General features: G+C 36.6%; 1 protein-coding gene across 1 annotated transcript; it reads left to right on the plus strand.

The window, feature by feature from the left end:
- Positions 1-982: 982 nt before the first annotated feature.
- LOC111879245 (uncharacterized) lies at positions 983-2152 on the plus strand. Its single transcript, XM_023875714.1, has one exon. The coding sequence runs from the start codon at positions 983-985 to the stop codon at positions 2150-2152; it is 1170 nt and encodes a 389-aa protein (XP_023731482.1).
- Positions 2153-13316: the final 11164 nt, after the last annotated feature.

The following is a 13316-nucleotide window of genomic DNA, read 5'->3' on the forward strand; positions in this document are numbered from 1 at the left end:
ATAAAGTTCTTGGCTGAGTCAGCAGTTATCCAATCCTTTTGACAATTTGAAAAAGGCACTTTTTATGGAAAGGCGCGTAACAATGAAACGTCCTTTCTCTCTCTTGTGTCATCATCGGGGTTGCCAACTGTTCACTCCGTCACATCAGGAACGGTTTCTAATAAATCCAAGATTTTAGCCAAATATTTCTCTCTCCTACTTGTACGTATAAAAGGATTTGGAACGCTCCTCTTTACTCTTTTATCACTTACAAATCCTCTCAAATAAAAATGGCGATTTCTCTCACTATTCGTCTTCTTCTTCTCAAGCTTCATCAATGGCAGAACCATCTTCTGTTCAAGATACATCTGCTCACTCCAACCTTCTCACCATAAAGCCTCAACAAAACCTCATCATTGATCTTACACCCTTCATCTATGAACCCTACATGTTGTACATCGTTGAATGTCTCAAATACTCACCTCTTGTCGATGCTCTTACAAAGGTCGAAGTTGTTCCCATGACCTGCCTCCCACACATCTATTCAACCGCTTACTATGACAAGGTTGCTGAGAGGATTCACTTTGATATTCACAACGAGAAGACCTCTATCTCCAAGAATCGCTTTTGTGCCCTAATTGGTCTTGCTCGTGAACCCACTTTGGTAAACCTCGACTCAATTACTAATGGTCAACTGTTCTCCATGTTCTACCAAATGGGGTACACAAAAACCCTAGCCACAGTTACCAAATTCAAGAAGTGTGGCCTTCCTCCACAATGGAACGACCTCTTCACTCTTTTTTTCAAAGGTCTCTCAGAGCGTAGCGCCGGCTCAGACAGAGCAAGCAAGTCATTTATGACTGTGCTTTATAGGTTGTATCATGGGGTTACCTTGGACTATAGGGCAGTCATATCGCAACAACTGGCTTAAAGTTTGTATTCTTCATCACAACATTTAGAAATTTCATGTGGTAGGTATTGGTCCATTATTACAAAGTGGGCGATGGATCATCTCCACGTTCCAATCATAGCGGACTCTCTTCTTACATCTATCGCAACCTTTCACACCACGAAGATCATCGTCACAGATCCTTCCAAGTATTCCTTCATTGGATCGATCCCAGCAGCTATGTATGCATGCGTGTCTGACACAAGCAACGTTATTCAAGAATACAAGAAGCTTCCTTCTTCGGGCCCAAGGGAACTCACTCCTGCCATGATTCGCTCCATCGAGGAAGCAGACAAGCTTGCGAAGAGGGGAAAGAAACATGAAACACAAAAGGAGGTGAGGGTCACTAAACCAACCAAGGGAGATAAAGGGGGTCAGGTCTCCAAAGTTCAAACACCTAGGAAGCAAAAGTCAGAGAAAGCAACCCCAACTCAACCTAAGCCGAAGAAAGTCAAGAAACCAGCTCGACGACTAATTCTTCAATCTTCAAGTGATTGTGACTCAGAATATGTGCCACCTACTCAACCCACACCTTTTCCAAGTGAAACTGACAGCGAAAGCTCAGATGATGAGGGTTCGACGTGTGGTGATACACCACCTCGCTCGCCTACACCAGAGGTACCTGTTCGGTCCAAAGCCCCTTCTCCTCCACCTGTTTTTGTTCTTGTTTCTATCCCTCCTATTTTTCCCATCACTACATCTCAACCATCCACTACTATTCCCATTTCTTCTCCAATCTTTACTGAAGCCACTACTACCACCACCACTGGAGTTCGAACCAACGTATCCGATACGGGGGCTCATTCTTCAGCACCCACTCCTCCAGTCACTATCGAACCTCCTGTAACTACCAAACCCCCATCTCATACCCAATCTACCGAAACCAACACAGTTCTTGGAGGTGAGGACTTGGAGTTTGATTCCACTTACTTCAGTCCCTACCGTGTCCAAAGTGATGACGACGAAGATGCTCCAGTAACCAAGCGCCATCTCAAGGTTGTTACTGAAAAACTTGATCAACTGCTTTCCTCCTCCTCCACTAGTGCTTATTCTGAAGCAGCTCTCAAAGCTCTGTTCTCTTCGGTTGTTAAAGATCATGATGCTTCTCTTTCTGCTGCAGCAAAGGCTATCAAAGCGTCTACTTCTCAATGTCAGAAGGCCTCGTCTACTATTGAGGCTTCGCGAAGGAATGCAAAGAAGCGACCGCAAAAGTCGATAAACTAATTGTGGAGGCTCAACTAGTCCTTGATTCTTTGCAGGCTGCTGCTAAAAAAAACTCTCAGATAGTGAATGCTTCGGTCGATAATCTTCAGCGTTCTCTTCAAGTTGAAAGGACTAATCTTGAAGCCGCTCGTAAGGCCATTAAAGCTGCCAATGCCACCCTTCACGCTGATGTCAATCATCGTCTGACTCAACTGGAAGCAGAGTTAGCTGTAGAAAATCGAATAATGGATGAGTTAGACTAGCGTACATCTCAGCTAAAAATGCAAAACCTCAAGCTTCGCATTGCAACAAATGAGCTTAATGATTTCAAGTCTGAAAGGGAGGTAACTCGAAGCTCTGTAGGTAACGTTCATTCCATTCTACTTCATCTTCTTGACGCACATGATCCCATTCTGACTATATCCATCAGATGCCATTTGGCTGACAAACTCAGACCTGCATTAGATATCCTTAGTCGTATTGAGGTATTTTCAGTGACTAATGTCCAGCCGAAACAAGGGGGAGAAAAGGAAAAAACTCAACCTCCTCCTGAACCTAAGTCAACAGCTGAACCGAAGGATAATGAAGATTCGGTCAGCAAAAGGGATAAGAGGAAAAAGAAAATTGGTGAAGATGATACAGATAATGATGATGATGTTTTTGAAGATACTTTGGGTGAAAATCCCTCTAAGCCTTTTCAGAAAACAAAATTTTCTGACAAAGAGCTTACAGAAAATTTCAAAAGGGAAACGGCTGAGCTGGAGAAGAAGCAAAAAGAAAAGGAGTTCTTGGAGAAAAAGAAGTCCATTTTTCAAGAGTGGACCATTAATTCTCTTCAAAGAGAAGCAATAGATGAACCGAGTACTCCTTGGCTCGAACCTGTCATGTCGTTCGGCCTTGAAAACTCGAAGGATGCGCAGTTTGACATGTCAATCACTTGAAAGGCATTTATCTTTCATTGCTTCAACTCAACTGTTGTCATCCCTTTTTCGGACCCGAAGGTGGATCGAGATCTGTTAGAGTTTTATCTGGAGTTCGCTCAGCTACACTACTTAACCTGGAGTTCACAGAAGATTGCAACTCTCAAGATACTGAAGCCTTATTCAGCCGGGAAGTTCATCAACGTCAAATTTAAAGTGACTCGAGGCTCTAAAGGCTTGGTTCATAATTTCTCTCTGGCTGATCTACCGAACCTCAACCCTCACGACTGGATACTCCTCAACAACATTTTACTGTCAAATCCTGAGGAGTATCAGCCGATTATAGACCATATCAAGAGAATGCTTGTTTGCTACATTCATGAAGTAGCAAAGATGGATCAAGAAATCGCCTCTGCTATTCACAAGCGAACCACGATCAAACCAATGGGAAGAGCTGGCGATATAAACTCAATAATCAAGGGCAAAATTGACACAAAATATCACACTGTGATGTTTCTCAGGGGCGAAGGTCAAAAATGTATGTTCGCTCTTATTGACAAGCACCTGTTCTCAACTGCTTGCTTGGAGCATATTTCAGAGATCATTCAGAGGTGTAATCAGAATTCAACAGCCGACAAGAAGTTGTTTACTGACATGCTGAGATGGTATATTCAATTTCGATAGACTCTTTTTGCTATCATTCCTCAGTTGTTCAAAGTTGTGAAGACAGTGAAGCCTACTCAACAGAAATAATTTCTCGCCTCATTTGACGCAAAGGGGAAGATTGTTGGGCTTATTGTGTTGCGTCATGGGCTCGGTCCTTAGCCCAGTTCTGGTAGCCGGTTTGGGCCTGTCCAACCATGCATTATTTTACTCTAGGGTTTTAGTATTTAAGGTGCATGCATGCATCATTAGTCAGTAACACTTTTATTATTTTTCTCCTCAGTATTGTAAACCCTAGCTCACCTCTACAGTGGAAGTTCTTCATCGAGCTCTGCTGAGGCGTGACTATATTTGAATCATAAGCTTTACATTGATTCCATATTGTGTTCATAATCGTATTGTGTTTTAATTGTTTGTTCTTCATCAATATACCTGTGAAAGATCTAAACGATTTGAGATTTATTCTCATCACTTGGGCCCATGGCCTATTTAAGGGTCCTTATGGCCTTCATTTGCGGCCACCCTTCTAGATAAAAGAACCCTAGCATATTTGAGCATGTGAAGTGAGAGAGAGAGAGAGAGAGAGATAGATATAGAAAGAGCCATCTTGAGCACTATTTTGGGATTTTGATAAGGAGGAGAAGTGATCTAGCTAGAAGGACCAAAGGAGGTTTTTATTCTGAGACTTTTAAGAAAGGAGACTTCACTTTGAAGTAGCAATTCGACCTTTTCTTCCTTATTGTGTAGGCTTATTGAATCAAGGGTTTCTTTACCCTTTCTTGAGTTGGAATAAGAAGCATGAGAAGTCCCACTGTGAAATAGACCGTAGATATGGACCTTGAGAGGTCCAAAGAGTCCCAATCATCCAACTTTATGCAATCCCTTTGGGGGTTTTGGATCTTGGTTGTCATATTAAGAGCTAATTCATCAAATAGAGCCATATGAGTACTGCATGAGCATAAAGATTGGACCTTTACATGACTTTTGAGTGTTTACAGATCAGATCTATAAGTTAGAGGAACAAATCTGACCTCAGAAGGTCATTTGGAAGTTTCCATGGAGGAAACTCGCTGAGTCCATGAGAGGACTCGACGAGTCAAGTCGGGTTGCCCCGCGATTCGGATCACTGGTAACCTGTCGACTGAAAGGTTAACTCGACGAGTTGAGTGAGGCCTTAGAAGGATTCAGAATATGCGCATGAACTCACCGAGTCCCACAAGTGCACTCAGCGAGTCTAGTCAAAGTTGGACCGTTGACTGAGTTGACTTTCGTTGACTTTTAGGGTTTGGTCAACAATTAGGCTTTTGGGTCTTGGACGGGTAAAATGGTATTTTACCCTTCTGGGGAATTATAAGGGGGATTAATCAAGCCTTTGAGAGCCAGATTGTTTATGTGATTAGGCGGAGGCTAGATCAGTATTTGAGATTCGAGATTATCCGAGTTACCCGAGGTGAGTCTTCTCTGTATACATTACCTAAAGTGTATCTATGTGCAGACCGGAGGGTCTTATGTGTTATTTGTATGTGGATGTCTGAGATTTAATTGCATTGTGCTAGATGTATGTTATGTGTTATATAAACCGAACAAGAGGGTCCAACGACTGATGATGCCAGAAGGTCGTCGATCAGACCGAATCGGAGGGTCCAACGAGCTAGGACGAACCGGAGGGTCCAACGAGCTACATGACTGGAGGGTCCCACTGGGACACATTGACCGGAGGGTCATAACGAGTTATAGCCTCGAGTGCCTTATGTGTTGTATGTAGTATTTTGGGGAACTCACTAAGCATTTATGCTTACCGTGTTATGTGATATGTGTTTCAGGTACCAGCGAGGATCACGGAAAGGCGCCGACATGATCGGTACACACTGATAGAGTATTACGTATTGTGTATTTGAGATTCCAGGATATGTTTTACTGAGAAAACATTTGATACATTTGAGTTTGGAGATTACTTTATGAGATATGTTATGTTTTAAAAATGAAAAATTGTTTTGGAAATTTATGTCGTTACATGCCTGGCGTAATGGCGCAACATATTCCCATGGTAGTCCCTTTGTATACTTATCGATTTTCGTCACCTCGTCAGGGACAATGTGTAAAGAAAATTCCATCTTGTCAGTGAAGGCATTGGTGTATTCATCAATAGACATGCTGCCTTTCTTCACCATTAGGAATTGGTTCTCTTACTCTAGCAGATTTTCGGCCGAGCAGAACTTTTGTTTGAAATGCACCAAGAACTCTGTCCAAGTCAGTTACAGTGGTTTATGATCCTTCCCAAAGTGTTCTACTAGCGAATAGCGCCACCCCTGAACTGACGCACTGCATATGTGGTTTGTAGCTTTCCTTTGCATCCACATGTTATAAAAGCCAACTCCATTTCCGAGATCCAGTCTATAACTCTGATTGGATCCTCTTTCCCAAAGAAAGTTGATGGTTTGTAAGTTGTATAGTCCTCATACTTGCATTCATTCCCCTGGATTCTGTCGTCTTGGTTGTTCCTCTTAACCACTGGAGGTTCATCTTGACCAACAGTTCTATTGTAGTTCCCTTCCTCCGACTGTCCGTAATTCAGTTCTGGTTGTTCAACAGGCATTGTAGGTTCATCCATATTATTCAACAGCAATTGCCTGATCTCTTCCCTCTGTTCTGCCATCATAGCTCGAACCATGGCTTGTACTCCAGCCATTGTGATTGGCTCAGGTGCAGCTACTACCTCTGGTGCACATTCAATCATAGGTCGCTGATTAACATCTTTGTTAGTGTTTCCGAGTCCACTTCGAGTTCTTACCATTGTGATTGGCTCAGGTGCAGCTACTACCTCTGGTGCACATTCAATCATAGGTCGCTGATTAACATCTTTGTTAGTGTTTCCAAGTCCACTTCGAGTTCTTACCATGTCGATTTATACACCAAATTAAACATTCGGTATGCAGTGACGAGAATAGGGATATTTTATTTATGATAGACGTATCAATCTCCTTGTTATTTCGAAAAGTTATATGTCGGTTCTAATACCGTAATTAAACGTTTAGAAACATGAACACATAAAGTTTCTAGATCCGCTCGGCAACAGACCATAGATCTAATCAAATAATCACAAATCATTTAGCACGTCAAAAGAATTTTAGGCATCCTTCCCTAAATAAGCTAATGTTTGTGTATATTCAGGTGTACTAACTAAAATATATTAGACACACTCCTCACGATCATCGCTTAGCATTTTAAGTTTAGGTCTAGAAATAAATCTTTATTCCTAGTTTGCTCAAATTAATGCTCTGATACCAACTATGACATCCCTATTTTCACCGCCAGAAAAGACCGATTTGTTTATGCTTTATTTTGAAAATCAAATTATCTTTAAAGAAATATGTTGCGGAATTTGTTCCCAGTAAAACATGACAAATATATTTTCAAATTATTTCCGAAGAAATGTATTTTATTCCTTTTTTAAAACATTGGGATGTTATCATCAATACAAAAAAATAAGTATAAACAGACAGTGGCGGAACACAGAAGGGGCCAGGGGTGGCCATGGCCCCCCTGGTTTTTTATCTACTATATACCAGTTATAATATATAATCAGTAGGTGTATAAATTAAGTTTTTTACAAAGCAAATGAACGGCCCCTCCAAATTTTATGAGCAGCTAAGTATCAATTAAAAAAAAGTCACAACTAACATATTTGTTAAAGAAAATTTTCAGCTGGGAAATCCACTAAATTTGGAAACTGAATAACTAACGCTATAAAGATATCAAAAAACCAATTATCGACTCACATCTTCAAAATAATAAATAAATAAACCTAAAATTCTCATCGTCGTTGCTATGCCTTCTTGCTCTCTATTTGTCTCTCACCTGGTTGAGTCACCGAACTAAAAAATGTGTTGTTTTCTTCAATCCCTCCTCTTCGTCGGAGTGCGGGTACCCACTCCCCCTCATGTTTTCTATTTCTGTCCCTAAAAGGTATGACATTTCTTCTTCGTTTCTCTCTTTAAAAGTAAGGTTCCGTTTGATAGTTTCTGTCTGGGAAAGTGTTGTCTGATAAAGTGCTGTCTGGGAAAGTTTATCTGACTGGAAAAGAAACCATGTTGTTTGATTGTACATCTGATTGACTGTGTTGAGTGATGAAAAAAAGTAATAATTCAATAAAAAATAAATTTAGAAAAATTTATTTAAAAAAATTAATAATCCAATAAAGAAAGAAAGATGCGGGGTTTGGTGTATAATTGTCTTTCCAGCCCATTCAGCCAGAAATATATGATTTTGGGGCTTTCTGGGAAAGACATATCTTACCGGGAAAGACCCCTTCTTTTGTGCAAATCAAACAGTCTTTCCGGTCCATTCAGCCAGAAAAATCTGTTTGGACCTGGAAAGATGGGTATCAAATGGGGCCAAAAAGTGCAGCAAAGTTAATTAAATAAAAGAAATGTGAATTCTTATAACCTGCAGAGCTACCCACTCCATGAGTTGTCTATGTCAAATAGTATATATGGTCTAACGTGCAAATTGTCAAAACCGTAAATCAAAACAATAAAATAAACAAATGAGTATAGGTGTACCGACCCTATTTTCCAAATAATAGAGAACTATTCATTTTATTTTTATTTTAAGATTGTGAATATAAATAAAATAAAGATTATGTAATATTTGTATTTGTATTTTTTTCATTAGTTGTTAGTTATTAATTTATTTTTGTTATGTAATATACATTATTATGAAAAACCAATTTACTATTCACGAATTTGTTAACAGAAAAGAAAACGAAAAAATTTCTTGTATTGGTTGTGTTTGGAAGTGTTTGTTTCGGCCCCCCAAAATTCGATGCTCGTGTTTCGCCCCTATAAACAGACCCTACATTCATTTACACTAGTGATCTATATTTTCTTAGTCTCTCAGTGTAATGTAGGATCGTATCGACATCTGTTATATATATAAACTGAGTGAGTCAAGTTGGGAAACCTGGTGAGTATATAGGGGTTTCAATCCCACAATGTTATATCAAATATATAATTGTGAACTCAAATTATACAATTTCACAATATATATATATATATATATATATATATATATATATATATATATATATATATATGAGTTTATAATTGTGGGCGCTTCAAAATTTAAGACATTTGTCTTAAAAAACAAGGAAACCAGTTTTGGATCATTGGAGTTAAAATCAAGGGTGATCAATTTTCTATCCGTAATCCATGTGAAATACTCTCAACCAATCAGAATAAAGAGGTCTCAAACACACATAGAAACGGATATAGAGAAACACGTTGTTGCTCTAATTTACACCTCTCCCTAATCTTTCATTGCTTCTCATCATTCCACCGTTCTACACATTTACCCTAAAAGTCTTCTTCTTCTTAGAAGCCATTGAAGCCACATAATTCTACAACACCGCCACCGGTAACCATCACCACTATTCTCCACATCACCGGAAACGTTTAAAAACGCCACCTAAATCTCGCTCAAAAACCTCACCATTCCTCACGTCCGTCGTTACACCCATCGACTTACGAATATGGAATCCCATCTACGAATCGGTAGTCAAAATCTCTTTCCTTATGTCATGTATGTTAAACCGAATTTTTTGTTGGTTTCGATTTCAAATAATCTTGAAGTAGAGAAAGGTTGGGTAAGGTTGGGTTTTTTTTGTTGGTTTGATTTTTTGGTTTTCTTCTCATGACTGTTGAACGCACCATGTTTTCTGGAACATGATGAACGAACCTCCGATTTTTCTTGGTGTTCTAGAGCTTTAAGAGGTTACATATTTGTTTATTGCATCTTTTTTGTTAAACGAACCATTTCAGCCTATGTTATTTTTAATTATGTTTTTTTTGTTTCTATCACAATCATTACAGGTTCGATTTCACACATAAGAAATACTGATTTTGTGATTTTATTCCGGTGTATATTTGAATTGCTAACAGATCAAGTTGGAATGAAGATAATGGTAAAGATTTAAAAAATATAAATATTAAGGTTATGACAAAGTTGAAAAGTCAAAGGCTAATGTCAAATTTTAGATGTTGGAGGCAGGGGATGTTGTGGAAGTTATATTTTGATAGCATGTGTGTTATTAACTGTGTGCTTTTAACCGTGTATGTGTGTGCAACCGATGAGAAAAAAATTTCAGATGAAAAAGGGAATTTGGATCTGTTTGAAAAAGGGTTTACAGATTTTTCTATAGTTATCAACATTATTTTATCATCTGGAAACATAGTTGTTCATATGTCGTTTGTTGTTATATTTGTTTGATTTAATGTCGTAATCTGATGATTTATTTGGTTTTCTTTGATTTTAAGTTTTCTGGATTTTGTTTATTTTTCAGGTTTTGATGATTGATTATTTTAAAGTCCGTAGAATGAAGAATAGTACTGTGTTTTGTTGTTGATTTCTAGAAAAAAGTGAAGGTGATGTTTGAGTTTCAAGTCATGACAGTAAAGATTTGCATTTGTGTTGTATTTTAGCATACCAAATGCGTTTTAGTTTCTGAATGTTTTTATATTTGCAGATTTTTGAGCATTTTCTTTTTTCCTTCAACCTTGGCAATCTGAATCCCATATGCAAGAGAGGGATTTAGTTTTATGTGATTTCAATAACAGAACAAAGTATTTCTTGGGTTTTATTTGTATGGCTTAATCTGTTCAGACTATTATCTTTTCTTCCAAATGTTCTTCAGAGAACGATATAGGTTCAAAGTTTTTGTCATTTTTAGTTTTATGAAATTGTGCTTAACTTTCATTTGAAACCCGAAGTTTCCTTTGAATGTGATAAAAAATCTTTTTATTCTTGATAAATTTTAATTGAAAGTATATGTGATTTAATTATTTCATTTTATTTTGAAAAAGAAGTTACAGTTTATTTAAAAGTTCCATTGAAAATATGGTGTTGTATATATTGTTTTTCGAAAGGGGTATGGTGTTGTATATTGATGATGTTATGAAGTGTTTTATTATTTAAGTACATGATTTCCATCTAAAATCCGTATCCAAGATTTCCATATGATGTTATGTATGTATTGTGTGATTTGTTTCAAAAACTTGTAAGTAAGAAGCATATGTAGAAAATATGTTTAAATAAGTGTCTTAAAAATATTTTCAGAAAACATCATACATTTTTATGTCTAAAAAACATTTTCAGAAGATATAACTGGAAAAAATCAATAACAAGAAAAAACATGATTAGGTTTGGTTTGTCTCGAAAACAGAAAATGTGATTAGTGAAGACTGAAATAACTTTTTAAAAGGCATTAAAAGCTGAGGTTTTGAAGGCAAGAATATATTACTTTAAAACCTAAAAATTCCATTTTAAAGGTTAAATACTTGGGACGTTTTAAGTCAAAATTCTGCTATCAAGAATCTTTAATTCGATGCTTATATCACTTGAAAAAAAAAAGCTATTGGGAGAATTGTCAACAAATATCAACAATTGTAAAGCACCTTCCTATTTCAATTTTTAGTGACTAAGTAAATGTTTGTGTGATCAATGGTGTAAAAGTAAGTCTATTTTTATGATAAAATTGTCCTTCATCGCATCATATCATCATCTTCTTAACAAGCCTAACCGACAACTAGGAGTCAAGAAACAAAGAAGAAAAAAAGTTGATGGAGTTTTAGTTTGAATTTTGCCGATGGGATAAACACGCGAAAAGATGAAGGAATTGGGCACAATAAAAATTTAAGAAGCATGTTGGCTTATATGTACATATTTCTTATGGGCTAATTTATTTTGTGGGCTACTAATCATTTTAATTATTGTTTGTCATTTATAGAAGTAAATCAGATTTAAAAAATAAATGACAATTTTGTTATGCTATGAAAATAATATTAGTAAATATGGATAATATTTTATGTTATACTATATGAATAAAAAGAGGTAACTGACACATTCTATTATTAATATAGTACAATGGGGTGAGCATGGTGCGGTTTGGTGTGGTTTTCAGACCAAACCGAACTGCAAACCGCATGGTGCGGTTTTTGTATTCTTAAAACCGTTGGGTGCGGTTTTGCAATGGTTCGGTTTTTCGATTTTTAAATGCGGTTTCGGTTTGTATCGGTGTGGTTTCGGTTTTTAAACCGTGTTAAGAATTTGGTGTGGTTTTTTTATGTTTTTTGGTGGGGTTTTTTAAAACTGTAAGAACTGAAAACCATGTGCATATAAGCTTGTATTGTGCTGTTTTTTTTAATACATTCATTTTCAGCTCAAAACAAAATTACATAATCAAAAATTGTAAGTCGCTTAAAATACAACTTGTGACCACTCTCACAAACTAAATAATAATTGAAGTTTGGTTGATTTTGACTTAATTTGTTACAAGCTTATTACATGTAATCGATTAGTACGTTTGCCTAACAATAGAACATTTCTTTTGCACCCTATATAGTCTTATACAAACACAAAATAAACATATAATAAATATATTATCGTTTATAACTATTTTAAATAACTTGTATATAATATACATTGATTTATTTATTACTATACACGCTTGCGGTGCGGTTCGGTTTTGATGGGCCGGTTTTAAGGATAGAAACCGCACCGCACCGTTGACCTTCGGTTTTTGCAAAAATTAAATCCACACCATTGGTTTTTGCATTGGTTTCGGTTTTTCGGTTGCGGTTTATTGTGGTTTTGTCGGTTTTTCTTTAGTCGGTTCGGTTTTTGCTCACCCCTAAGTACATGTTAAAAAGTTATATTGTACATGTTAAAATCCAGAATCAAATTATTGGGTTTTAATATTCTATATGAGAATTGACTTCAATTCGATTGTGGCAACAAGAGTTTAGCGATGAATATAATATTTAAACGAGTGTGTCAATGATTTTTTTTTGGCTAATAACTGGATTAACGAATAATTAGTTATTTGATATTAAGATGAAAACTAACTTATTTCTACATGTCATCGAACAAACTAAAAATGGAAACTAGATGCCAAAAGAACAAATCACGATCAATAAACTATATTTTGTAATAAATAAAAAAATTATTTATATTGTTAATTTTTGTATTTAGGAAAAATATGATGTCGATTCTATAAAGACATCCAACAAAGGCAAAACTGAAACAATAACAATGTGCGGTATGCATTCTTTTTTTTTTTTTTTTGAATATAACGTCTTTATATGAAACATTGACAAAAAAAACACACATCATACATATTTATTGTAATACTAATTATTAAAATTTCAATAAAAAAACATTGGGCTTGTATTTAGTCATTCAAGTTAATAACAAAAATGACCACAATCATAACAAATATGACCACAATTAGAGAGATTTTTGTTAACTGACTAACATGTTTATAAAGTAAATTAGTTGTTGAATAGAAATCATTCGCTGCCTGTTAAAATAAATAATTCGTCGGATGTTAAAAAGAATCTAATCACCGGATGTCGTATTTTCATCCCATGTTTTTTTATCCCGAAACAGCAAGCCGGAAAAACATTAATCGTCGAAAAAAACTTTCTCGCGCCGCCGCATTACACGGGTATCCTACTAGTGTGTGTGTGTGTGTGTGTATATATATATATATATATATATATATATATAAACAACTTTTACCCTACTCCGTCGATCCTCACAACGAC

Source organism: Lactuca sativa, chromosome 1 (assembly GCF_002870075.4).
Source record: "Lactuca sativa cultivar Salinas chromosome 1, Lsat_Salinas_v11, whole genome shotgun sequence".
Classification (NCBI taxonomy): domain Eukaryota; kingdom Viridiplantae; phylum Streptophyta; class Magnoliopsida; order Asterales; family Asteraceae; genus Lactuca; species Lactuca sativa.